The sequence below is a fragment of the Pyrgilauda ruficollis genome, unplaced genomic scaffold (assembly GCF_017590135.1).
Source record: "Pyrgilauda ruficollis isolate IOZ18807 unplaced genomic scaffold, ASM1759013v1 scaffold15, whole genome shotgun sequence".
NCBI classification, from domain to species: Eukaryota; Metazoa; Chordata; class Aves; order Passeriformes; family Passeridae; genus Pyrgilauda; species Pyrgilauda ruficollis.
In genome coordinates, this window is record NW_024513654.1 from 12,431,941 (window position 1) to 12,453,538 (window position 21,598).

Sequence of the window (21,598 nt, forward strand, 5' to 3'; positions counted from 1 at the left end):
TTCTGCACTCCCTTTTCAGATTCTGCATTTGCATTTCAGCCAGCTCCCACTGCTCTGCTCGCTCAACCTGCTGCTTTGGTTCCAAATCTCCATCTCTGTGTGCTGTTGTCTCCAAGGGGAAATAAGATACAAGAAATTCCATGTTTTGACTTTGCTACAGAACCAATTAACTCAGCTGCAAAGAAGGAAAAGCTTCCACTTGAAATGAACTGTTTTCCATGCACAAACAGAGCACATGCAATTAGTGAGGGGCACTAAAGCTCAATCTTCATGTGTCTTCACGTGTTGATTATTTACAGTAATGCCTTCCAGATAAATAGAAGAACAGTCTCCACTCAAGTACAGAAGAAGCCAAGAACAATAAAACTGTATCTCGACAATTAGGTAAAGTTTGACCATAGCACTTGAGGGCATTAAAAACCTTTGGACCAAAACCTTGCAGAAGAAAAGCAAGTGTTTCTTAGTTAACAATTAATAATTTAGACCTGAAGACTTTTAGCCAGACATCCAGCTGAAGAGGAGAATTACACAGTCTTTATAAAGCCAGTACCACACAACCCCCTAGTATTTTGATAAAAAAATACAGTTCATAGTACATTTTCCATTTTAATTTCCCCATTGTAGATGAGAAATGTGAAATTACTTTCTTAATATCATGTGGTAAGCCAGGATCGCAACTGAAGAGTTCTTGCAAAACTACTTGTTCATCAAAGGGAGTACATTGGAGCGTTTAAAAAATATTTTAAAATATTTATAAATTCACTCTAAAAAACCCAAAACAAAAAACAACAGCTAAAACCCAAAAATCTTCTGCTTTTTCCTCATTGTTGCACTATCTTTTGGGTTAAGTAAACTAGCAAGGCACTTCACCCTCGAGAGCCCTCATGACAAGCATATGCAAGATGCCTGCTGCCAGGATAGGGAAAAAGCTGACCAACACAGAAGCAGTGCAAGACTTGTAAATGAAGAGGTTATTAGGTTGAACCAGATAAATGAAGTATGTTTAAAGACCATTTCTGTAATTAGAGACACTAGTTAAAATCATAAACAAGTTTTACCTTGCACGCTGTCCTGAAGGGAAGTGCCTTCAGAAGGGCAGCTGGCAGGCAGTGCCTGTGCAAGAGAAGAGCCACTGATAGCAAGAGCTCTCAGCAAAAGAATACAAATAAACAAAATCTAGGGTCATTCATTTCAGAGTCAGTCTCAGCTTGTGAAGTGCCACTAGAACTTAAGGTTTCCAGAATTGTAAAATTAACTTTTTCTGTGTAACGGTAAAGCCTACATCAACAGCAGCACTCAGCCAGCCTACAGGTAACTCTCATGCAAGGTACACAGTTTCATAGATACAAATAAACCTTCCATTTGTTTGGTTCCAAAAGATCAAGATGGCCCACACCACCCAGCCAGGTCACTGTAAACATCTTGTCTAGGGCTGCTTTCCTCCCCTGACGACCTTTCGATTTTCCAGCTGAAGCCAAACTGTTCACTGCCTTGCATATACAGATTTAGTCCTGTTTTATTAGGACACACTGAATGTACTTAATCCTTTGGTTGTACTTCTGATATCTTTTAGAGCAGGATTACAGCAAGAAGAGTTTTGGTTATATACTGTTAGATAACATAACACAGACAAGAAACCATCACTGTCACACTTTGTGTTGCCCAAAGTTTATCTGCTCTGTTAAAGGCTGTGAAAAAAGATTAGTCTGAGCCTCATCCACACCAGGAATACAGCAAGCCCTTACATTTCACACCAGCCTGAAGTTACATGCCAGCAAAGGTGAAACAAGGCAACAACAGATTTGTCTGGCCCTTAAAGTTTTCCTGGCACAATGCTTCTCAAAAAATATATATCATGCTGAAAATAAAAGAGGACTGCTTCTCCAGCTAGTCCATCTAAAGAAAGCAGACTGAAGGTTTTAGAACAGAAAATGATTGCTCCAGACCTCCTGAATTCATTTTGGCAGGATGATCCTTGGACTTCGGGGTCAAATGATGTGCCTAAGAGCACAAAATAGGTCTGAGGAGAAGAATTTCCTAACTCTTGTTTTGACAGCCTAACCACTGGTTTAGTATGATCACAGACTCTGGAAAGTAGAGATAAAAAGAGCAGAAAAGCAACAAACTCAATAAAAACAATGAGCCACAAACATGAGAGTGATATTAATAACCAAGCATGTGAGATGCAAAAATTCCTAGTGAGATGAGTAGGAAAAAGAAGCAAAACAATGAGACAAAAAGAAAACAATACAGCTAGGAAAAAAAGCAGAGGAAAATAAGAGCTCTTATTTTTGACACAGCCATTTAAGATAGGCTCTGTTGGAGTCCAAGTGCTAAGTGTCAGTAAATGGAGACAATCAGCAATGACAGATAGTCTGCAAGCCTGTTTTATCTAAGCTGCAGATCACAGGAGGTTGGAGAGTCAAATGCAAGCTGTTTGTGAAGTTTGCATCTTCTAAAAAGACAGAAGTCAAAAAACACAAGGTAATTTGAAGACAACTCAATACAGGCATAACCTCCTCTTCAGCATTCATTGTTTGAAAAGCAGTCTGCAAATAACAAATGAGGCAACCACTTAGAAAAGAAGGAATTCATCACACAGGAGACCCAGACGTGAGTCATGACTTTCACATGTATTCAGGTAGTTACATGCATTCCAAGCAGAGTAAAGGTCTTTCAGATCATATCTGAAGAAAATTCTTTCCTTCCCCCAAGAAGAGAGGCAAGTTTGGTAATTTTACAGTTACAATTGATACACAGGATGTGATGAAGTCAGCCCAGGATGAAGTCAGCCCAGTGTTGTGACCTTGAAGACTGTCTTCTTCAAAGGTTTTGTTCAGTGTTTACACCACCACTGTACTATGCCCACCACCTCCTCCAGCCCTTCCCTTACCTCCTGGCTCATTCTGATCATAGCCCCCACATAACCCTTTCATTCCATAGCAGTCACTCCCAATTCTTGTTTAGCTCAGCTCTAAAATGTGCTTTTACTGACTGGCGCCTCTGTGGGACAGATTTTCTGCCCACCACCAGTGGGATGGCTGTCACGGGGATAATTTATGCAACAGGATGGCCTGATCTTCTGCTGGAGACAGAAGACATGCAGTTCCCCTGGGTTCCTGTTGGCAGTCATCCACCACCTGGGATTTAAAGAGGATCCCAAACAGAGAAAGAGGTTTTTAAAATAAACAAGTGACTCCTGATACAGCGTAAACAAATAAAAAAGCTTATTACACAGAGTAAGCAATACAGAACTTAAAAGGAAGAGCATTTCTGCATATTTTGCACTCTTTCTCTATCAGGCCTTTGGTGTGGCTGCCACCATTACACCATCGTTTGACTGGAAGTATTATCCGAGACTGTCTTGATTATCAGCTCTGATTCTACATTAAGTTAAAAAAAAGGTCTCTTGTGGACAACAGTACTTGACCTGCTGGTCATATCTTCTTGCTGGACATGAGAGAAAAGAGTCAATCAGTTCTGTTCACTAAAAAGCCTTTGCACTGTCTGCAGGTGAGTAATTAATGGTCAAGTGTCTTCCCTGCTTCCAAAAGAACACTTGACACCTTTTACACAGGGAAAGCTCAGGATGGCTAGTGAGATTCCTGGCAAAACACACTCTTCATAGCTGTTGCTACAGCTTATCAACCTTTTCACCTTCAATTTGCTCTTTAGCCAGCAGGAGACAAAATGAAAAATAAAAGTAGCTCTGTAACCACTGGAGCTGACTCCCATAAATGTTTTCCACAAGGCTGACTGACTTTGCAGGCTCACAACCTGTGAGCTCCAACGGAGGCTCGGGTAAGAGGTAGGGCATGTATCAAGTCAGTCAACCCAACTCAAAAATTTCCTGCTGCTAATAAGCTCACTAGCGTAGCTTCTCACTCAGTGATTCCCTGTTTGTTTGGGTTTTTAAGGTGTCTCTGTGCCTATCTGTTTTCAGGAATTCTGCTGAAATTTTATGCATCTTTGAGGTATCTTCCTATCAAATTTCATTCAAGTTGGTCAGTAGCTTCAAAATGGATGGGGAGATGGACACTGATAACTACATAACGCTCACCTTCTTCTGTGAACTATCTTCTTTGATTAATAAAATCCATTTTCCTGCTCAAGTCACTCTCTCTCCCTTCTCCAGGACATTTAACAAATGTCAGTATCTTGCCAAGCTCGCTCAGCCTGAAGTAGAGCCAAGAGAGGGTTAGTTTCTGCTTTTCCCATGTTCCCTCCCAGAATCTCACAAATAAATCCCCAGAAGCAACAGAACAAACAAAAAAAATCCCAAACCAAAACACAAAAAAAAACCCCAAACACAAAAAACCAAACCCCATGGACCTCCACTTGAATTGCCTCTGAAATTTTTATTACTGCCTTGGACACACCAAAACTAGAGATGAAATAAAAACACATCACCATGAGAAGTAACAAACTTCCACCTCATAGTAATGGAGAAGATTAAAGACGAAAGAAGGGAGAATCCTCTTCTTTATTGCTAACAGATCTTTCCTTTATTGAGTTTCACTCTCTCCTCCGCTAGTCCTAAAGACTGCAGTCAGGAACACATGGTCTTGATCCTCTATGAGAAAAGGAAAGGTTCCTGCTGCCTCTAATTCCCTAAACCTAGCACCCTGCAACTTGTCAGTCCTGGTAGCTGCTTGCCATACCCACCTACACCTCTGCAACCCATTGTCAGCAAGATGCCATTTAAAATGCTGCTGGCCAAAGCTCTGTCCCCTTGGGATCTGCACTGGGGATCTCCTCTCAGTCACTCCCTCATAAGCTTCCTGTGCACTGTCAGTGTTTGGATTTGGTATACAATATGCCAGTATAAAAGTGCTTAGGAAGAAGGAACTGTCAGAAAACTGCATTTGAATCTCCTACACAGCCCAGTTTTTATGTCCTTTTTTTCTCTGACCAGTTTGGACCAGCCTCGGGCAATGCCGGGTGGATGGATACTGGCTCAGCAGAGGAGGCCTGCAAACAAGCAGCACCACAAGGTGCCTTCACACAAAATACAGTCTCTCCCTCCTATTTGCAGGTGTTGTTCAGGGCAGAGCATTGGCTACATTGGCATTAAATGGTTTGTCCTGCTGCATCAGTCTGCCACCATCACCTACCTCACTCTGCACCTAGCAAACCCCTGCATACAAACTTCTCTGTTGCAGTTCAAAAGCAATTGCACAGACCACAGCTATCATCTAAAAATAATACTGGAGGTGGTGATCCCACTGATAATCACATCATTAGAGAAGAATCAAGCTTTTCCTTGTCCAAGCAGATAAACAGCAGATCTCTACAGCACCTTGAGCCTTCCTCGGCAGTCAAACAGTATCTACTGCTGAAATCATGGAAAAAACTTCATTTCTGACTGCCACACCAACACACTTCTTTTAACAAGAAGGCAAGGGCATGCAATTCCTGCTTGGCAGGCCTGTCCTCTCCAGCCAGCTGTTATTTCAGGTACGTTTGTTACGTGCACTCTTCACAGGCCCAGCCACACAATCACCTGTCACAGGTCCAGTGCCACAGCACCCAGGTGTTGGCATCTCAAACATCTCTTAGCTGTGGGCTTTCCAATCACACACGACAGCAGGGGGAATGAGGGATCCAACTTCCCTGTCAGCATCTCTCAATGAACTCATACAAGAATACCATCCATCACCCTGAACTCTTTTCCTCTGACTCAGAAGTACAAACCAAAACCTGGCATAATCAGGCTGTCCTGCAACGTGCAATGAGCATCTATGCCTTGCCATGACTAATGGCCCTTCCAGGACTGTCACCAGCCCTGCCTCAGAGACAGCTTTTAAGATCTCTGACATGCTGACTCCTTTCCCCAGCAGCACAGCTTGCCTGCTTGTCTTGGATTCATTTGTTTCATTCTGAAACAAATGCAAGGAAGGACTGTGTAAGAGACATAAAGTCATTGGTTATATGCATTAATAAGCTCAGAGGATTCCTACGCAGCTAACCAGAAAGTGCAAATGCTTACCCTGTAAAGCAGGGCAGCTCAGATCAGAGGAATATCCCCAAACCTGGTAGCAAGCACATGTTGTCAGGAGACAGAACAAAAGGCCACGTGCAGCTCGGCATTACTGAAACTGCTGGACATGCCTGACAAGGAGACCTTTGCATAGGCACAGCCACAACCACAGGGCACATCACTGACAGCACTGCATGGAGAAATAGGCCACAGGATCATTAGCCCAGCAATAGCTTTTTGCCACAAGCAAAAGTCTGTTCAATCCTGCCAATCCTCCTGATGTGACTTAAAGGGAAAAAAAAAGGCAAAAAGAAAAGGTGGGCAGTTTGCATTTACTAAATATATTGCCCATTACCTCAGAAGATGGCCAGATGGAGGATCATAAAGAAACACAAACTATTACCAACATTAACGCCTTTCTAATACTACAGAAAGACAAAGGTGAACATCAGCGTAACACCACATTAATACAGGCTGACAGAGCCATGTAAAAGAGCAGTTTCCATTTTTGCCAGCAGAAAAGCAGCTGTTGAAGATGCTTAGAGGAGCAGCACTTCTGGGAATGAAAGTGAGGGTTCAGTGGGTGTTTTAGCCAGATCTGAATAACTACGTGGCCAAACACTGAGTGCATCCATGCTCTGCCTCCCTGCCCATGGCAGATCACCACTTTGGGCAGGATGCCTGCTGTAGAGCAGCACCTCATACAGCAGGGCCACTGCTCAGGGACACTCAGTACTGGATGCTCCCACTAGCCAGATGTGGCTGACCTGGCCCAAAAGGCTGGGAGGATGGAAAAATCCCCAACCATAGCAAAACACCTCTGGCAGATGAAACCTTCCAACTTCCCTTCTCACACACACCTCTGCAACAGTTGCCCAAGTTCATTCTTAAAACAGGTGCCAGCTATATTTTTGTTAACTAATATTTGCAGGGTGGCAGGGAAATTCTCAGAAAGGCAATGACAGGTCCCAGACACAGAGATGCCTTGACTTCTAAGAAGAAATCTGCCACTCTCCTCCCCAGGGTTCACTGGACATTTTCAGACCCGGCTTTCCATCTGCTGCCCAGCTGCAGAGATGCAAGTTGAAAGTCTTACAGAATTTTGTGTAATTATGAGTGCAACTCACAACCAAAATTTAATCAGCAGAAAAGCGTGCTATACAGGTGAGACACCCAAGTTCCCGGTGGTATAATCATCACAGAAAGAGCAGTCCTTAACCCAGCCTGCAGTTATTTAGAGGTTCCTGTTCTGAGCAAGTGCATCACGTACTTTGATCTCTGCTGCCTCCTGCCAAAACTGTGGATATTAGCAAGCCAAAAAACCAAGAGTCTCAGACAAAGATATGGCAGACAAAATACATCCTATGGTTACACAAGCAGCTCTCCTCCTGAAGGAACCTGACGCCTTTAAGGAGACACAGAAGTGCAGTTGTAACTAATTACCTTTACCTTAATCAAAAACGTTGTTTTAAACTTACAGATGAGGAGCCTGTTACATGAGAATTGAAACTTTGCTGTCCAGTTCACAGACTACCTGAAGTGGTGCTCTGAAAGGCCATGAATCCAGCCAAAGCCTTGGATGAAGCATGGTAACTCCACATTGGTGCAGTCAGAGCTGTGGTCACAGCCTTGGACAGAAACTCTGTGTTACAGAGGTGTTAGCCACAGTGACAGTCACAGCTGAGTTGTTCCTTAAAGCAAGGATCTGTCCTCTTTGTCACATATGATGAATCATGCCTCAAGTCACAGTACTTCAAGCAAACTCTTTAATTTGGGATTAAATTGGTCTTTACCAAGATGCTTCTGCCAGATTTTGGCTCAAAACCACCTTATTAGAGAAAGACAGATTCCACAGACTTGCCACATAGTTAACGTTCACTTAAATCTCTTGTTTTTAAAGACAACAACAGTTGAGAAAACTATGTGATAATTAAGTTGCAGGCATGGGAAGCAGACAGACAGCTGAGATGGTCAAATAACCTTTATTCTGCTCTGTAGAGACAAACTACGATAGAAAAATTAATCATGTTTGAGGTTTTTCATTACAAATTTTATCCAGTTCATTTTGAAATATATTAATTTCTTATTTCCTTCTGCCATAAACTGAGAAGGAGCACATAGCTAAGGTGTGCTGCTAAGACTCTACTTCTACAGCTGCTATTGAACATGGCTAGACTTCTTCTTCCTGTGATGTTTATCCTGATTTTATTACAACATAATTGGAATACTTCTGCCTGTAATCTACTAATAAATGCTTCCACTTGAGTTAAAGTTTTGTGCTCTGATTACAAGTAAAACTGCAATGAATAGTCATAGAGACAGATAAACCTGGACTTGGGATAGAAGATTATATAAATGGCTCATCATTTTCTCTGCAATCCACCTTAGTTAAAAGAAAGGTCTTTGATGATCCTGGGCAGCCTGGACTTATTTTAACCTGAAAAATCAGACACTCCTGCAGAGCACAGTGTGTTCTCCTGAATGTTTGTTCAGTGCTAGGCAGTACAGCTCCACCTCCTGAATTATATAAAGGACACATTTCCTGCAGCCCAGCCTTAGACCACCGGGTCTGTGGTACAGTTCTTCCAGGCGAGGGGGCACAGACCCTGAGCAAGAAGCTCTCCCTGACAGCAGAAGCAATCAGGACACAGCAAATGTCTGCAAGGTATATGGAAGTAGGCAGCAGTCACCAGAGGCAGCAAGGGCAACAGCACTCTGGAGAGGACAAGAGACAAATGCTGTCAGGGTTTCAGGTAGAAACACAGGAACCTTTGGTGCAGAGATGTTCCAAGTCCAGCACTGCCCCGCTGCAGGTCTTCTCTATGAACTCACTGGCTCGCTCTGATGAAATCAGGCTCTAAGGCAACACTAAAGCAGATGAAGTTTTGTTACATGCTCATTTCTCCTACATTACCATGCTGGTTTTTGAGTGGGCAGCTGTCAATCTCTAGTGTGCAGTGAGATAATACCAGCCTTTTGACAGACAGAGTATACATTTAAGATCTAAAAAAAGCTGTGGGAGTTTTATATAGACAGACTATGGAAAGGAAATGAGTAAAAGATGCACCCCTATCCAAGTGCTGTTAAAGAAAACGTAGGCAGCCAAACCTGTTCTCCCCCACTCTCATGTATTGTACCACTCAAGACATATTATTTTAGGATTATTTCTGGTGCACTGACTAGAGAGTATATCTACAAGTCACAAATGCCACTATTCCACATGCAATCCAGATGTACAATTGCTTCCATGCCCTCTTCCTTTTTTCTTTCCTTCTTTTCCACTTCCTATTTGTTTAACTAATGTATAAACTGTCTGAGGCAGGGAGCATCTTACACAGTCTGCAAAGCAAGTATGATATTTTTATGAGCATGTATAGGGTTGTAGAGACTCACAGCTACCATACAGATAATCCTACCACCTGACCACTGCTCACAGCTGGGTACCACAACGACCAGAGAGCAAAATGGTTCTGAGATGTGCTTGTTTATGTTTAGTTTATGTACCTCAGCCTGCAGGTGAAATGGAGCAAGCACCAGGACTTCCATCTATTAAAGGCAGTTGAGACAATGTGGAAAACACACAGTTCAACACAATCCTGCATATGGCTCCCTAGGGCAGGACCAGCCAAGCCTCAGCCTTAGTGTGGCTGAAGTAGATTTGGGATGGCTCTACCAACAGTGAATTACACAGCTTTTAAAGTAGATCTGGTGCTCTCAACACCTTGAAAAGAAGAACAGAATTCAAAAGAGGTGTAACATCTGTAATCGTCAACAAACTCCTCACCTCCTCCTCCTGCAGAAGTACTGAGAAGTATTTTAGTGGCTGCCTTCCAGAAGGACACATCCATCTGCATCCCTTTGACATTAAGCACAATGCACCCCATGACACCTGTGACCTGCAGTCACAGATCAGCATCTCACTATCTCTGACCTTCAACAAATGCAAACTGCAATTTGTACTTTATACAGAATACACCATATCAAACCAGAAGTCATCATATTCCATCCATGCTCTCCACGGGGTGAAAAAGACATAATGACTCCATGAACCATAAGATCCAGGTCGTGCACAGGTTGCTTGGCTGAGCGCAGTCCTCACTGAGCGTCACTGAACATACACATCAAGGTGGGAGAAGTTACACGTGTCTACACTGCTGGACTCAAGACCACCACTGGAGATGTGAACACTACATATTGTAGCATAGACAGGAAACAGAGTAAAGAGATGAAAAAGAGGGAGCCAACTTCGTTAAAACCCTTCCCAGGCATGACAAAAGTAGTAGCCAGGTGGTCAGAGCCTACAAAGACAAGGCCTGGTTCCCCTCATCCCAGCTGTAACACGCTCCCTCTTCCTTCCCACTGCCCACAGGTTTGCGCCGAAGCTCCTTCTCCACCGCTCCTGCTGCGGGAAGAGCAGCTCACCTGTCCTGGCCAGCACCACACAAGTCCCACTTTCCTGCTGACCCACATCTTCTGCCCCACTGCCACCCTCCAGCTCACTCCAAACCTCCTTCAGCCCCGTCCCCTCACAGGTCACCTTGCTCCCTGTCACCACCTCCAAAAGACACCTGCACCTCCACCCGCAGGCCCCTGCGCACCTGCCAGCTCCAGCCTCCTGCGCTCACTACAGCACCTTTCCCTCGGTGTCCAGTCAAACACTTTCCCCTTCGCCCTGCAGCCACTCTGCCGCACAAAGCCCCTGCGAGCGGCACTGCCACCCGTGCCTGGATCCCTACACCATCTCTCCATCTCCGCATTACACAGGAACCCCCAAAGCCAGGGTTCTGCATCTCCTCCAGCTTCACTCAAGTCACGGGGCTCCCCAAACCTTAGGGGGGCCCCCAAAAGCCTCTTCCCCCTGGCACCTCATGCACACCCGGCCGGCTCCGCCGCAGCCCCTGCCCCAGGGGCCGGCGCAGCCCCCCGCACTCACAGCCGCCCCTTTTCCAAGGGACGCAGCCCCCCGGCACGGCACGGCGCGACCCCAGACCCCTCCGAGCGGCTCCCCCCTACCTGGGCGGGCTCCGCGCCGGCGGGCAGCCCCTCGGGCAGGGCCTGGAGCAGCAGCAGGGCCATGGCGGCGCGGAGCCTCCTCGCCATCCCCCCCACCCCCCGCTCCCGCCTCCCCGGCCCGACTGCGGCCCGGGACGGGAGCCCAGGGGCACCCCGCGCCCGGACCCGCCCTCGGCACTCCTCTATTGGGCGGCCGGCGCAGCTTTCCGCTTGCCATTGATTCAGCGCGATGTCGTTTACGGCAAAACCGGGAGAGGCGGGGTCTGCGCGCAGGGAGCTGCCATCTTGAGTGTGGCACAGAGGGAGGGAGCCTGCGGGCCTACTCGGGCCGCCATGGTGTGAGTGGCGGAACTGGCTGGAGAGGGGTGCGGGGGCTGCTCGCACACACACTGACACACAGACATACAGACAGACACAGACAGACCCACAGCCTCCCTGTGGCCGCCAGGCACTCATCCTCCATTCAGCTGGTCACTCCTGCTCAGTATGAGCCTTGCTCAGCCTCCTCCCCAAAGCGCTCACATTGTCCCAAACGCCCAGAGCCCGCCCGGAGCTGGGGCACCGCACCGGGAAGTGCGGCATGGAGAGGGTGCTGGGATGGCAGCAGCAGCATGGCACTGGGATCACTGGGTAGCAATCTGTTGGTGCCAGCACCAGTGGCAGATATAAGCAGCATGGAGAAGAGGATCTCCCCTGTGGATCTCCCCCATGTCCCAGCATGTCCCCACACAGTGATCGTGCACACTCCCAGCCGGAGTAGGGGCACCAGCACTTGGCATTGATTCAGAGCTCGGCAGAGACAGCCCGTGTTCCTGGGGCAGTGTCACAGGGTTTCTGCACTGCCACTCCCAGCGTACCAGACACCCTCCATGCCGGATTGGCATGATGATGCTCATCATCAGATGCTCAGATAACACGTTAAGAAAGGCCCGAAAAAATAATTGATTTAGCAACTTATCTCCTGCCCTGGCTTTTTTCTGTCAAGATCAGCTCACCCACCTGCTGCTGGCATGGGCCAGCAGGCGTTCACCCATCACATCTTCACCGTGCTCACTCCCCTTCCCCTGGCAGCCAGATCCCGGCCTCCAGCGGCCCTTGGCCAAGCCCTCCCGCTGGGACTGCCAGTGCTTGAGGGAGCCCAGCAGCCTCCCCAGCCCCTGCTCAGGCTCTGCTGCAGACCAACGGGACATCTTTGGTGTGGTTACCATTTGAAGAGAGGTTGTAAACATGCTGGAACACTGACATTTCCGCCACACACAGTTATTGAAGGAGCTTTGTTCCTGTTCCCAGCTAGCCCTGAAATTAGAGGCACAGCAGGGAGAAGGCATGGAGTTCACAGGAGCACAGGACAAGCCCAGATCAGATGTGACTCATTGTTGGAGAGCAATTAGCACTTGCTGCTCTTCCCAAGCAGGGATTCTTCTGGCTCTGACTCTTTGCAATGAGGTTTCCTTCCTGTTCAAATGGGAAATGGAGGCCAGGCTGGCCACAGCTTGGCAGCAACTCCTCTGCTCCCCAGTGAGGCCAGGCAGGCTGCGGACTTACTGTGGTTTCGGGGAGGGCTGGCAGGCACTGGCTGCAGTGACCATGTCCAGAGTGATGTGAGCTGTTGAGATGACTTGAATCCTCGGGGGGAGATTCCAGCTACAACCTAGAAACCTAGAAACCCTGCTGAGCTGAACTGTCAGCTGGCATAAATCCATGTTGATCTGAAGAGGGAATCCACTGCTATAAGCTCAGGGAGGCTGGAGGGAAGCTCTGTCTTGAGCATGGCTTGCCAATTCTATAAGCCCAGAGCAAACCTCTTACTCTGTCCATAAGCAATAAACTGCACCATGTCCCGCTCCCCAGGGCAGGGGAAGAGCTGATGCGAGATGGCAATAGCACTTCAGGGGGTCTCTGTGCTCCACTGCCCCTCCAGTATGGCTGAGGGCAGGAAAAAAGAGAGTGGCCAAACAGCTGAGGCTTTGCTGCCATGGTCCCAAGTTTGGCTTTGTGTGGCTGCTGTCCTAGAATCACTGCCTACGGAGCTCCCTGCCCTGCCAGGACCCCTCCAGACTGCCAAGGCAGGAGGGGTGAACAGCAAGAACAGGAAAAAGGCAGTTTTTGGGTGCTACAGCACATCATTTTACAAACATCACCATGCTCCCAAGCATGCCAGAGGCACCTTGGACCCAAAAGACTGCTACAGGTACTTTTCTGAAAATCCTCACAGCTGTTTTGGGTGTAGGACAAGAGCAGTGTGAGCTAAGGAGCTTAAAAAAAGCAGAGGGCAGTCCCCCTGTAGCTCCTCTCCACTCCCAGCAGGAGTGACATCTGTGTCATTTCATGTGCTTATCTATTACTTTAATTGTGCTTTAACAAGAGATCTAATAATGCCCAGGGAACTGATATACAAGTTTGAACATGTTTTCCTACTTTCTGCTCTGCTGTTAATTATTTCAGAGCTCTTCTACAGCTTTCTAGCAGTAGCTACATGTGGTTGGAGACGTTATCCTTTGCCTGTTGCAGCTTTGGCAGAAGCAAACCTGCTGTGGATACAGCTTGGCGCTTCAAGAAGCATCTTTTGGGTTTGGCTGCTCTCTCTGAAGGAGCAGAATGGGTAATGTGTCTCTACTCAGGCACGTGGCTGATGTGGGAATGCTGCTGCCCTAGAGATCTGACACGGATGCCTGACTGGAGGGAGGAGCACGGATCATCCACTGGGCCATGGGACTCTTGGAGCAGCCACATCATATGGCTTTGTTAGAAACACACTTGTCCCACCAAGGGATGTTCATCAGCAAACAGAGAGCCTGGATGCAGCTGATTGAAAACAGGGGCTTTAGTGCAGGACTTGGGATCCTTTCTCCCCCAAACTAGGCTGCAGCACACTCAAGATGCTCTCCTTTGGGGTGGGAGCAGCCTCATGGCAGACCCAAGATAGCATCCTGAAACTCTGCCTGGCCATGAAGATAAACAGCACCCATAGGTGTAGGAAGGGTCACCCAGTGTCATCCTCCCAGGCCTCGGAAGAGGATGACTGTCACTGTGAGCACAGCACAATCACCTTTGTCACTTGCCATTGGACTTTGCAGCCCCAAGGACCTCTTGGGAAAGGCTGCCATTGAATGCCCAAGGGTTCAGAGCTCATGCCATCCCCTACACTCCTCCTCCTTCTCCTGGCCCTTTTGCTCACCCTCACCCTGATGCTTGGTCGGTCACAAAGCCCACACTTTTCCCTTCCAAGGCAAGCATGAGATCCACGTACCAGCCCAGCCCAGAGAACCAGAAACAGAGATCAGCCAGAAGCACAACCCACAGCTGGTTTTTAAAAAGCTCCACATTTATTTTTCAACCTTCCTCTGCTGTTTGCAGTGCATCAGCACTGAGTGAATTCAGAGCCTGAGTGAATGCCTTGACAGCTCTGCGACAAGAAAGACAGAAGCTACTGGAGAGTGTTCAGTGGAGGGCCACAAAGATGATGAGGGATTTGGAGCATCTCTTATGAGGAGAGACTGTGAGAGCCAGGTCTGTTCAGTCTGGAAAAAGAGAAGACTGAGAGGGATCTCATCAATGCGTATAAATGTCTCAAAGGCAGGTGCCAAGGGCAGGTGCCAGGCTCTGTTCAGTGGTGCCCAGCAACAGGACAAGAAATGGCCATAAACCACAAGAAGTTCCACCTCAATATGAGGAAGAAATTCTTTACATTGAGGATGGCAAAGCACTGGCACAAGCTGCCCAGGCAGGTTGTGGAGTCTCCCTCTCTGGAAATACTCAAAACTCACCTGGATACATTCCTGTGTAACCTGCTCCACTGTCCCTGCCTCAGCAGGGGGGCTGGACTAGATTATCTCCAGAGGTTTTTCCAACCCTAACAATTGTGTGATTTCTGTGTCTTCTTCCCCATGTCAAAGGGGGCACAGAGACAATTGTCCCCTAAAGCTGCAGTTTCATGGTTTCATTGTGGGGATCAGAGATGTAGGACAAGGGTGACAGTGCTCAGAGGAATGAAAAAAATAGAGCTAAAAACAATTAGCTATTTCTTTTCCGGCTTGTGGCAAACACAGAGTGAATAGAACCTGAACCTGAGAGCAAGGAATGCATAGTCCAAGCATTGGTCTCTGGACTTTGGTATGCTCACTCTCATGGTGCAGAGAGAACAGGTCCCTTCACACCTGCCAAGACATGATCCATCTCTTGGGAAGAAGCTACTGTGGTAGTTTAAGGCAGGAATGTGCTTTGGTTGCTGGTACAGTGGCAGGATATCTGCTTCTGGAGGTAGAACTGTGCTCTGAGCCCCAAGGGAGAGGGCCTCATGCCTCTTGGGGCCAAACCCAGTGAGGCCCAGACAGGCTGGGCCAAAGGAAGGCACAGGAAGCGCAGGCATCCCTCAGGGCAAGAGGGACATGGAAAGGCTGAGACATGGCCAGCAGCAGATGGGCATGGGTCAGGACAAGCCAAAGTGCTGCAAGCTGGACACACAGAGTCAGATCCTGATTCTACAGTGGAAGAAAGCTGCAGAGAAGGTGCTGGGGTGGGGAGCTGGGCTGGACTGTGCCTCTGACCCTGCTCAGGGAATGTGGGAATGGTGGTGGCAGGAGGCCAGAGGGGTGTGATGGCTCCTGAGGTAGTCTCCATTCACAGTCCTTTGTTAAAATAGACATATGGCACTTTGTCCCCGTGCTTGGCCATGATACTGTCACGCAGCTCCACCTCAAGGTCAGCCAGTGCAAGGGAGCTGTGGAAAGGGAGATACAGACTGAGAGCCATGATCCTCCCCCCTAACCACTAGTCAAACCACCCTCCCTTTCCATTGCCATTTGAGGCCTCTGCAGTCCCTGGGATCTTGCAGGCTCATGGCAAGACCCACCACCCCTCCCTCCCAATGCTGGAAGGCAGAGAGCTGCCCATGGAGCTGGGTGTCCTGTTGCTCCCAGCACAGAGCTCACAGAGCAGGGGAGGCACATTTTTCCTGCTGCCCTGGGCAGCAGTGTGTACAGGCAGGCACTGCCTTGGGTTGAAGGGTGGGTGCCCATCATGCTTCTCCTGGGATGGGCAGAGAGGAACTAGGGAAGGAGGAAGGCTCCCGAGATCCCATGCAGGAGGGATAAGCAGTGGAACAGGTACCATCGCTGGGGGAAGAGGGCACAGGCTGCTGGCACCATGAACAGGAGGCTGTGGGACAGAGAAGAGCAGAGCATTAGTCTTGTGCATCCCAGCCTGTTTGCCCTCCAGCCACAGGGATTTCAGCAGCCCAAGAAGTGCTGCTCACACCCCATGACTCCCAATAACTGGGGAAAGCCCAAGCAGAAAGGTAAGCAGTTTTCCAGTCTCTTCTGGGAAAGAAGTAGTTTTTCAAGCATCTCTTTGGAGCCATACTCCAGGCACTCACAGGTGATTGAACAGTGAGATACTTACAAGCCCCCGCAGAGCAACACCTGCAGAGGCCCGTGGAGAACCCGGATCCGCTGCAAGAGAAGAGCCAGGGTTGAGTCCCTGGCATCACCACAAGGCCCACTCACAGGATGGACAGACTTCTCCCCTAAACAGGGCTGAATGCCCAACACCTCTGGTGTGCACCAAACCCTGCCACTCTCCCACAGCCTCCCCAATGTCACTTGAGAGGCCATTGGTGTATCAATGACTGAAGTAGGGAGCAAAGCAAGCCAGGCTCTGCAAATCCCCATTTGATCCCCAGCATATCAGCAGCAGGGAAGCTGGGCTGGAGCACTACAGAACCCACTGGCAGGAGAAACATGCACTCACCTGCATGAAGGTGAATTTCTCCAGCCGCTCCATGATGATGGGCAGAATAACTAGGCACAGAAAGCAAAGGTCAGCCCAGATCCCAGAACAGCTATCCTGCTAGCCAGCCTGCAGGGCTGTCCCAGCAGGACCATCCACCAGGAGGCCATGGAAGCAGCTAGTTATGCTGGGGGCTACTGGGTGTTTGCTGACAGCAAGGACCTGACACAAGACCCCCACACATCCATAACTCAGGCAGCATGGTCTGTGCTCCTCATGCTCCTGTCCTTCCTTCTGGGCTTGCAGCATGTCAAGGGTCGCAGGAGCAGAGGGGGTGCCGGGGTGCAGGGTGAGAGGCTAGGGCCAGAGAGCATGAGATGCATCCTTGTGAGGCCAAACTGCCATAGGAGCATTCCCTGTTCCCTGGGCTGTGGTTTGGCATGGAGGGGGCTGGGGGCTTGGGGATGTCTGATGGGAATGGCTGGATGAGGAGAGCAAATGCCATCTGGGATGCAGGGCCACCCTCCCTCTTTTTCATGAGGGAAAGTGAAGCAGGGGAGGGCACGGTGGTGGGTCCTGGAGAGTCGCCAGTTCAGCTGCACACCCTCCTGCCCCGCACTCACTCATGCCCGGTGCTGCCATGGTGATCCTGGAGATCACAACCTGTGCGATGCCCTTCACTGCTGCCCTCTGCAAGCAAAATCAGCAGGTGAGCCCTGGCAGCGCCGTGCCCCAACCCGTACCCCCATCGCCAGACTCACCCTGGAGCGGCCGAGCTCATTGTTGTTCTCATCTGTCACTGTGATCCCATTGATGATCTCCCTGAAGGGGACAGGCAGCCCTGAGTGGAGGACGGGATGGCCGGGAAAGCATAAAGACACAGCAGCGGGATGAGGGGGTGCCAGGGGAGTCCTCTCTACACAGCAGCCCCCAATGCCCCCAGGGCACGGGGCTCCAGCACCCCGGGGCACACGGTCCCCAGCCCAGCCGATGCTGCCATCTTCAGGGCAGCTGCGAGCAGGGTCTGGCCGTGCTAGGGACAGACACTGCCTGGATACACAGCTGAGCCAGGGCACAGGATGTGGCCGTGCTAGGGACAGACACTGCCTGGATACACAGCTGAGCCAGGGCACAGTCCCTCACACGGTACCCGAGCTCCTTGTGCCGTGTCTTGTGGGGAACCCCAAGCAGCAGACACAGGTCACCACAACGACCACAACTGGGGAGAGCATCAAGATATCATGGACTGGTGTTCTCCCACGCCATACAGGAGATCTTTGAGTCTCAGGAATCTTCCAGCACAGATTCCAGAGCAGCTATCCTCAGCCAAAAATCCCCCTCCTGCTCTAGGTGGAGGCTGAGCCATCCCACCCAGCACCCTCCACCACAGACTCAGCACTGCAAATGCACAGACCCCAGTTCACCTCTCTCCAGCTCCCAGGAGGGGAGTCCAAGGCAGGGAGGCCAGGCAGCCCAGGAGACTCGCTGCCAGCAGCTTGCCTTTGGAGTGAGCTGGGTCCCTCAAGCACCCCAGCCACATGTGACACTTACTGTTGCCGCATCATGGGGATATTGACACAGTTGGCAGCAGCCACAGCTGCAAAGGGGACCCAGCGGGCCAGCAAGGGGGGAGCTCGCTGCAGGAAACAGGTTGGCATCAGCACGGGAGAGCAGGATGTGCCCAGATCTCCCACCTGGCCCTAGCCTGGCATACCTTGGTGTAGAGGTTGAGTCCCACTGCGGTGGCCAGGGCCGCACTGGTAGCCGTGACATAAGCCACCCCGATTTGCCTGGACAGAGATTTCAAAGAAGGGAGACAACAGAATCACCAACTCCGACTCAGCCCTGTTCCTTCTGTGCCCAAGACACGGCATAGAGGGTCTTTACAGGGCATCCGGGGGTGCATCAAATGCACACACTCCATCCTGTGGGGCCCACTCACCTCAGAGAGATGGGGGAGGCAGCGTTGCGGTTGGTGTAGTTGACAAAGGCATTGAAGGACTGGTTCACCCACTGCCAGAAAACCACAGCAGGCACTGTCCTGTGGAGGGAAGGGATGGGAGAGCACCCGAGGGCTGTCTGGGACACCTGGCCTGTGCCTGTGGCCAGGCTTGGCAGGGAGGCAGCCAAGATGCCTGCAATCCACTCATCATGGTGTCTCCAAAGGGAAACTGAGGAACTGTGGCAAAGTGGCAAGCCAGTGGCAGAGCTGGGAAATGATCCCAGGAGTTCTGGTTGCCCTGGGGAGCATAGGAAGTGGNGGGGGGCGGGGGGGCAGTCCTGCAAGGCACTTGGGCAGGGTTGGGAGACAGCAGGGTGGCAGCCATCCTCTGCTGGGCTGAGATAAGCCTTTGTCAAAGCGAGCAGCAAGGAGGGGACACATGGAGACAGAAGCAGCTCTGGGGAATGAGGGTGCCTGGTCTTCTACTGGTGTCTCAGGGACACTGATGTGGGGCAGGAAGGGACACAGGGAGCACGCTTTGGAATGCAGGGGGTGGAGAAGGGAAATGCAGGGAGCTGTCAGCAGGGGCTGGGGATGCTGAAGCAGCCTGGCCTAGGGGCACATTTGGTCCTCAGTTCCAAAGACTGCTATGGGCCACAGACCAAGAGCAGCAGCCAAGCAGGATTTGGTTGCATTAATCATTACAGGAGCTACGGGAAGAGCTCAGCTGATCTCAGAGTCAGGTGAGACCATTCCCAGCCATGCCAGGGAGATTTGTGATGCTTCTACCACAGGCTGGGTGCTGGGGACACGCAGAGACACTGGGCTTGACCACGGGACACAGGCAAGCACAGCAGCCATGGGCATGCCCTGGGCAGCACCCAGCCCCAGAGGAGGCAGGCTGGCCGTGCTCTGGCCATCAGGGACCTCGAGAGGGGCTGGGGGCTGTCAGGGCTGTGTCTCCAGCCTGGTGTACCCAGGAGCTCACCGATAGAACTGGAGCATGAAGCCGGTGATGGCCATGCCCCCCGGCACCTGGAATGACATCCTCCCAATGAGGTTCATCTTCTCACCGCTGTCAGGGTGGAAGGCTGAGTCGTACAGCTTCTTGGCATAGAGCAGCTGCTCCTGGCTGCTTCCTGGTGGCACCAGCCCGGCCCTGCAAACCCAAAGCCCATCAGGCGAAGCTGCACAGACCCGCCAGCACCCAGCACTACCGAGGCAGAGAGCTCCGGGCACCACAGGAAAGGCAGAGGAGCTCCTGAGAAGGATGCCTGTCACAGCTTGAGGCTCCCGGGAGAAGCCTGGGAAACCCCCCCAAAACTACCTCCAACAGACGTTACATCACAGCATACCTGCTTGAGAATGACTGCCTCCATCCCCTGCAACATTGCACAGTGGTTGGGACAGCCATGAACACAGGGACGGCACCTGCCCCGTCTGTATCCCTGCCTCTCACCTGCAGCCCTCCACCAGGGCCTTGGCCTGGTCCAGCTCCTCCTCCGGCACCAGCACTGTCCGAGGGTCGGTGATGTTGAGGAAGTGCTTCAGGCGCCCCACAAAGGTGCTCTGGTCCCAGCGTGGGGAGTCGATGTTGAAGCTAAGGGAAACTGTGGCCATCTTGGTGTAGGTCTGGGCAGGGGAAAAGGCTGCTCAGTAGGATTCTGCCTTGCTTGCTCATTGAGTGCACGCCTGCCACGGCCACAGGAGCAGTCAGCTGGGTGAGAGCCATGGCAGGTTTATATTTAACAGAACAACTGGACTTTCAGCAGCCCTGAGCCCAGGAGGCCCCTGCACTCCTGCTGTCAGCAGAACACTGCAGCCAGGCCGCTCCTTCACACACCACCCTGCTTGCCTGGGGTTGCCCCACTTGTTGTGCACCCCACACCCCCTCCTCGGCATGGGATGGTGCTGCACAGCACTGTAGGGCCCAGCTCAACCCTCCACAAGGCTGCCCTGCAGGCGCTCCTACAGGAACACTACTCTGCAGCCCCGAGTGTGCAGAGCACAGCATCCCCGCACTGTGCTGTGCCCTTCACGGCACCATCCTGCACATCCCTCCAACGCTGCTCTGCCCTGCCATGGCATTGCCCTACGTGCTCCCCCGGCTGCTGCAGCACATGCCCACGGTTGCACAGCACAGAATCACAGAATGAATTAGGCGGGAAAATGCTTCTGAGATTATCTGAGCCCAAACTATGACCAAACATCACCATGTCAAATACAGCATGGCACCAAGTGCCATGTTCAGTCTTTCCTTAAACACCTCCAGGGATGGTGACTCCGCCATCTCCCTCGGCAGTCCTTTCCAGTATCTAATCATGCTTCTGTATAGAAACACTTACTAATGTCCAACCTGAACCTCCCCCGGCACAGCTTCAGGCTATATCCTCTCATCCTATCGCTGGTTTCCTGGGAGAAGGGGCCCACTCCCACCTAGCTACAACCTCATTTCAAAGGTAGTTGTAGACAGCAATAAGGTCTCCCTGAGCCTTTTCTCCAGGTTAAACGCTCCTAGCTTGCTCAGCCACTCGTCATAAGACTAGAGCTCCAGACCTTTCACCAATTTCCTTGCCCTTCTCTGTAAGGCACAGCACAGCTCGGCACACCCCGGGCTCGGCCCGGCATGGCACAGCCCCGGCACACCTCCAGCGCAGCGCAGCGCGGCTCGGCTCGGCTCGGCTCGGCTCGGCTCGGCGCGGCGCGGCTCGGCTCGGCTCGGCTCGGCTCGGCGCGGCTCGGCTNCCCGGAGCAGCCCCGGCGCGTCCGCACGTGCCCCACCTGCGCTCCCAGGCCCCTCTCCCGCCCACGAGCCGCTCACCGCCCCCGCGCTCCGACGCGTGGCCGCCCTCAGCCAATCACAGAGCCCCGAGCGGCCGCGCCCACCTCCCCCCGGCAGGGCCGCCCTAGTACGCATGCGCCATTTTGTGGGCGGT

General features: G+C 50.8%; 2 protein-coding genes across 11 annotated transcripts in view; both read right to left on the bottom strand.

Annotated features, from left to right (window-relative positions):
* WBP1L (WW domain binding protein 1 like) overlaps window positions 1-11,210 on the bottom strand; it is a 59,326-nt gene extending 48,116 nt beyond the window's left edge. For 3 of the 5 annotated variants that reach the window (XM_041461091.1, XM_041461090.1, XM_041461088.1), the window contains exon 1: window positions 10,994-11,114. Coding sequence is in view for 2 of the 5 variants with exons in the window: in XM_041461086.1 (XP_041317020.1) it covers window positions 10,994-11,210 (217 nt within the window). In the remaining 3 variants the exon portion in view is untranslated. Of the gene's footprint in view, window positions 1-10,993 lie in introns of all 5 variants that reach the window. The other 2 variants (XM_041461086.1, XM_041461087.1) reach the window with 2 other exon arrangements.
* A 3,093-nt stretch (window positions 11,211-14,303) lies between these two features.
* On the bottom strand, window positions 14,304-21,551 carry SFXN2 (sideroflexin 2). Of its 6 annotated transcripts, none has more exons than XR_005954634.1 (12): window positions 20,122-21,143; window positions 19,651-19,821; window positions 18,663-18,761; window positions 18,435-18,510; window positions 18,272-18,357; window positions 17,482-17,542; window positions 17,344-17,410; window positions 16,742-16,791; window positions 16,394-16,443; window positions 16,103-16,150; window positions 14,761-15,713; window positions 14,304-14,514 (listed from the first exon to the last, which is right to left on the bottom strand). XR_005954634.1 is itself a non-coding variant. In XM_041461176.1 (12 exons), the coding sequence occupies exons 2-12, from the start codon at window positions 20,280-20,282 to the stop codon at window positions 15,614-15,616; spliced, it is 969 nt and encodes a 322-aa protein (XP_041317110.1). In that variant the 5' UTR covers window positions 20,283-20,294; window positions 21,484-21,551; the 3' UTR covers window positions 14,304-15,613. The 6 variants fall into 6 exon arrangements, 4 of the variants coding, with proteins under 4 accessions (XP_041317110.1, XP_041317111.1, XP_041317109.1 ...); XR_005954635.1 differs by having other exon boundaries at window positions 14,304-14,530; XM_041461176.1 differs by adding an exon at window positions 21,484-21,551 and having other exon boundaries at window positions 14,304-15,713; window positions 20,122-20,294.
* Between the last annotated feature and the right edge of the window lie 47 nt (window positions 21,552-21,598).

What these genes read in the sequence shown, in the direction of transcription:
- SFXN2 (XM_041461176.1), bottom strand. Translation starts at nt 20,282, where the DNA reads ATGGCCACAGTTTCCCTTAGCTTCAACATCGACTCCCCACGCTGGGAC. An exon ending in CATGGCAGCACCGGGCATGA is followed by an intron (nt 16,792 to 17,343) that starts GTGAGTGCGGGG and finishes TTCTGTGCCTAG; the next exon opens with TTATTCTGCCCATCATCATG. An exon ending in AGAAATTCACCTTCATGCAG is followed by an intron (nt 16,444 to 16,741) that starts GTGAGTGCATGT and finishes CTTCTCTTGCAG; the next exon opens with CGGATCCGGGTTCTCCACGG.